Here is a 4,855-nt window from a genome sequence, read left to right on the forward strand (position 1 = left end):
CGCCCATCAGTGTAGGTCACCACACTAGAGTGAGGTTCAGAGCTTTACGCAGATACAGAGAAGGATAAGAAAGGTAACAACAGGCAGCAGGAACCTCCCGTTAGACATGAAAGGATAAAACAAGATGTTATCTGAGTGGTTAAATAACGACACATAACAGTGAATGCCAAATATAGAATCAGATTAGAAATGACTAAATACTAGTTTTAAAAGTGTTGTACCAGAAAAGGCTCATGAACCCATACACAAGTCGATTAAGAGTTGAGAGGCGGGTTCCAAGAGCCATGGCTCATTCTCTACAGCTAAGAGTGAGCGAGTACAACTAGGTGGGTACACACACTTTTGTGAAAAAGCTGCAACACGAGGTCACAGAAAAGAGGTCTTATCTGATCACTTTTTCAGAGTTCTATGACACGGTGTCAATGATCTCACAGGGAAGAGAGAGACAGGTGGGCTGCATCTTCCTAGATTTCCAGACAGCGTTTTGAAACTATTCCACGTAAATGAACAAAGGTTCATTGTACACATCACAAATGTGTGCAGTGTATTCCACATTAGTAAGCTGCATTATACATAAGGAGCAAGCTGAGTTACCTGACAGTGTACTGAACTAATAAAGAGAAATGCAATCCAACCGATAACAAATATTAGTATTGAGATTGAAGGCATCTGAATGAGGGAAGTAAGGAGCGGAGCGCCGCAAGCACCAATACTTGCTTCCGTACTGTTTCTGATGAAGGTCTATGATATAACCTCGGACGACGAATCCTTCAAATCCATTCTTACCAACACTGCCAAACTGGTGAGACGGGTCACAACAGATAACTGAAGACTGCCCCAAGAGGACCTGGAGACACTGGAAAGATGGCTCAACTTTCTCCCAGGAAAATGTACAGTGATGAGGAGATGGACGAGAATAGGAGGCCACCAACCAGGAAAGTATACGATGATAAGACACATGTTTGAGTTACAAGGTATAAGAAGAGTCGAGAGTAGATATAACAATGTTATCAGCGGCGGTTTGAAAGCTGACAAAACACCGAATAGCCTTGAGACACTTGGGGAAGGAATATGCTTCAGCCCACTGAACACTCCTTATGGTAGACCAGTGGTAGAATATGCAGCAATCACACCCCCCCCCCCAGACACGCTACCCCCTCCCTACACAAACACACCCACACGAACCCCTTCCCCCCCCCCCCACCCACACATACACATCCCAGAACACCCACACACACACACACACACATTTGACGGTTGAGAGGCGGGACCAAAGAACCAGAGCTCAACCCCCACAAACACAACTAGGTGAGTACACACATCCCCCAACACCCACACATCACACACACACCCACACATCAGCCAACACCCACACACAGCCACACATCACCCAACACACACACACACAGCCCACTTTTGCTATCTCCCACGAGCCATTATTTATACATTCCGTCATTTTTACTGCTACCCAGATAGCCAATTAAGATTTTTGAGTTTTGTTTCTTTTTTCTCCAAGATCTCTAAAAGCAATTTTCACGTGGCGAGATTATTTTGTGTTTTATAATGGGCTTTTAAAGTTTAAAAATTATTATTGTTTATTATTTGCCTTATTTGTAGATCGTCTGCCTGTCTGTCTGTTTGTCTCTCTCTCTCTCACATATCATGACAAACAATAAAACAGAACAATGCCTCGCAAACAATGCTCGACACAGTTCCTCAAGCAACGCTTCCAAGAAACACGCCACAAACAAACACGTCACAAACAAACACGCCACAAACAAACACGCCACAAACAAACACACCACAAACAGCACGACACAAACAACACGCCACAAACAACACACCACAGAAAGCACGACGCAAACAACATGACACAAACAACACGCCACAAACAACACACCACAGAAAGCACGACGCAAACAACACGACACAAACAACACGCAACAAACAATACGCCACAAACACGCCTCAAATAAGACACAAATACGACAAAAACAACAGGCCACAAACTATACGACACAAACAACAAGCCAAAAACAACATGTTACAAACAACACGACACAAACAAGCCACAAACAACACGCAACAAACAACACGTCACAAACAACGCGCAACAAACAACACGACACAAACAACACGTCACAAACAACGCGCAACAAACAACACGACACGAAGAAGAAATAAGAACTGTAGCAAATTGAACTCTTTGTCAGACGTTTTCTTTGTCAAAGTTGACAAGTATTTTAAGGCGAAAAAATGTTTTTTTAAGTTATATGAGTTTGTGTCGTTTTGGAGAGCATATTACCATGACTTATTGTGTGGTGGTTGACGGTGGGTGGTTAATGGTGTGGTGGTTGACGGTGTGGTGGTTGACGGTGAGGTAGTTAATGGTGTGGTGGTTGACGGTGGGTGGTTAATGGTGTGGTGATTGACGGTGAGGTAGTTAACGGTGTGGTGATTGGTGGTGTGGTTGTTCTTCACCGTTCCTCACTTCGCAAATACACTCAATGAGTTTTGTTTTTAATTTACCAACTGTGATTTCTGTTCTAGAGCTGCACAATAAAAGATTGGTCTAATATACGTGGAGTATAATAGTCTAATGATTCCTAGATCAGGTTCCTGAAGGCTATCCTTACGCTTCCTTGCCGTATATTTGGGGCAGATGTTATCCTGCTAATGTGTGCCTCTGGTGTTAATTAAGTCTGACGGTACACGCAGCCCCAGGTGCATACCTTTTTGATTCCTCTAACTGCCTCCCTCCTAACCTGTGTGTGTGTGTGTATACTCACCTAGTTGTACTCACCTTGTTGTGCTTGAGAGGGTTATGCTCTAGCTCTTTGGTCCCGCCTCTCAACTGTCAATCAACTGGTGTTCATGTTCCTGAGCCTACTGGGCTCTATCATATCTACATTGGAAATTGTATGTGTGTGTGTGTGTACTCACCTATTTGTACTCGCCTATTTGTACTTGCAAATTCGAGGACTGACTCTTGGATCCCGCCTTTCTAGCCATCTTCTTGAGGTTATCTTGAGATGATTTCGGGCTTTAGTGTCCCCGCGGCCCGGTCCTCGACCAGGCCTCCACCCCCAAGGAAGCAGCCCGTGATAGCTGACTAACTCCCAGGTACCCATTTACTGCTAGGTAACTGGGACATCAGGGTGAAAGAAACTGCCTATCGTTTCTCGCCAGCGCCCGATGCTAGTGGGTAATGGTGGCTATGTTTGATTTTTTTTAACTTTTTAATTTTGCCGTTTAATCAGACTCTTAACACAGACTCTTAACACAGGCTCTTAACGACCGGGCATCTTTGATGTGGCAACTTTTACGTCCCTAAATCAATCATTGATATCTGAACCTAAATGACCTTATGAACTAAATATTTGCACAGTACTTGAATGTACTTCCACCAACTTGTATCTTGCTCAGTATGAAGGGACTTAACTTGTCGATGTGTTCCACAAGCAGACGTTCCACAAACAGACGTTCTACAAGTAGACGTTCCACAAGCAGACGTTCCACAAGCAGACGTTCCACAAGTAGACGTTCCACACGCAGACGTTACACAAGCAGACGTTCTACAAGTAGACGTTCCACAAGCAGACGTTCCACAAGCAGACGTTCTACAAGTAGACGTTCCACAAGCAGACGTTACACAAGCAGACGTTACACAAGCAGACGTTCTACAAGTAGACGTTCCACAAGCAGACGTTACACAAGCAGACGTTACACAAGCAGACGTTCTACAAGTAGACGTTCCACAAGCAGACGTTCCACAAGCAGACGTTCTACAAGTAGACGTTCCACAAGCAGACGTTACACAAGCAGACGTTACACAAGCAGACGTTCTACAAGTAGACGTTCCACAAGCAGACGTTCCACAAGCAGACGTTCTACAAGTAGACGTTCCACACGCAGACGTTACACAAGCAGACGTTCCACAAGCAGACGTTCTACAAGTAGACGTTCCACAAGCAGACGTTCCACAAGCAGACGTTCCACAAGTAGACGTTCCACAAGTAGACGTTCCACACGCAGACGTTACACAAGCAGACGTTCCACAAGCAGACGTTCCACAAGCAGACGTTCTACAAGTAGACGTTCCACAAGCAGACGTTACACAAGCAGACGTTACACAAGCAGACGTTACACAAGCAGACGTTCTACAAGTAGACGTTCCACAAGCAGACGTTCCACAAGCAGACGTTCTACAAGTAGACGTTCCACAAGCAGACGTTCCACAAGCAGACGTTCTACAAGCAGACGTTCCACAAGCAGACGTTCTACAAGTAGACGTTCCACACGCAGACGTTACACAAGCAGACGTTACACAAGCAGACGTTCTACAAGTAGACGTTCCACAAGCAGACGTTACACAAGCAGACGTTCTACAAGTAGACGTTCCACAAGCAGACGTTCCACAAGCAGACGTTCATCGAAAATGTTTTTTCTGACTTGTACCCAGCTGATGAAATTAGACTCTAGATTCTAAAAAAAAAATATTACAAGTGTCAGCAAAATTGAAACAGAGTTTGATATCTAAATTAAATTTTCAGTTTGTGACATTATCATTACCTGTGTGTGTGTACTCACCTAGTTTTACTCACCCAGTTGGGTTTGCGGGGGTTGGGCTCTGGCTCTTTGGTCCCGCCTCTCAACTGTCAATCAACTGTTTACTAACTACTTTTTTCCACACCACACACACACACACACACCCCAGGAAGTAGCCCGTGACAGCTGACTAACTCCCAGGTACCTATTTACTGCTAGGTAACAGGGGCATTCAGGATGAAAGAAACTTTGCCCATTTGTTTCTGCCTGGTGTGGGAATCGAACCCGCGCCACAGAATTACGAGTC

General features: G+C 44.7%; 1 protein-coding gene across 1 annotated transcript; it reads left to right on the forward strand.

Annotated features, from left to right (window-relative positions):
- Positions 1-946: 946 nt before the first annotated feature.
- Positions 947-4,451, forward strand: LOC138358074 (uncharacterized protein in mobD 3'region-like). The gene is made up of 2 exons (XM_069315545.1): positions 947-974; positions 3,463-4,451. The coding sequence occupies exons 1-2, from the start codon at positions 947-949 to the stop codon at positions 4,449-4,451; spliced, it is 1,017 nt and encodes a 338-aa protein (XP_069171646.1).
- Positions 4,452-4,855: the final 404 nt, after the last annotated feature.

The sequence above is a fragment of the Procambarus clarkii genome, chromosome 81 (assembly GCF_040958095.1).
Source record: "Procambarus clarkii isolate CNS0578487 chromosome 81, FALCON_Pclarkii_2.0, whole genome shotgun sequence".
Classification (NCBI taxonomy): Eukaryota; Metazoa; Arthropoda; class Malacostraca; order Decapoda; family Cambaridae; genus Procambarus; species Procambarus clarkii.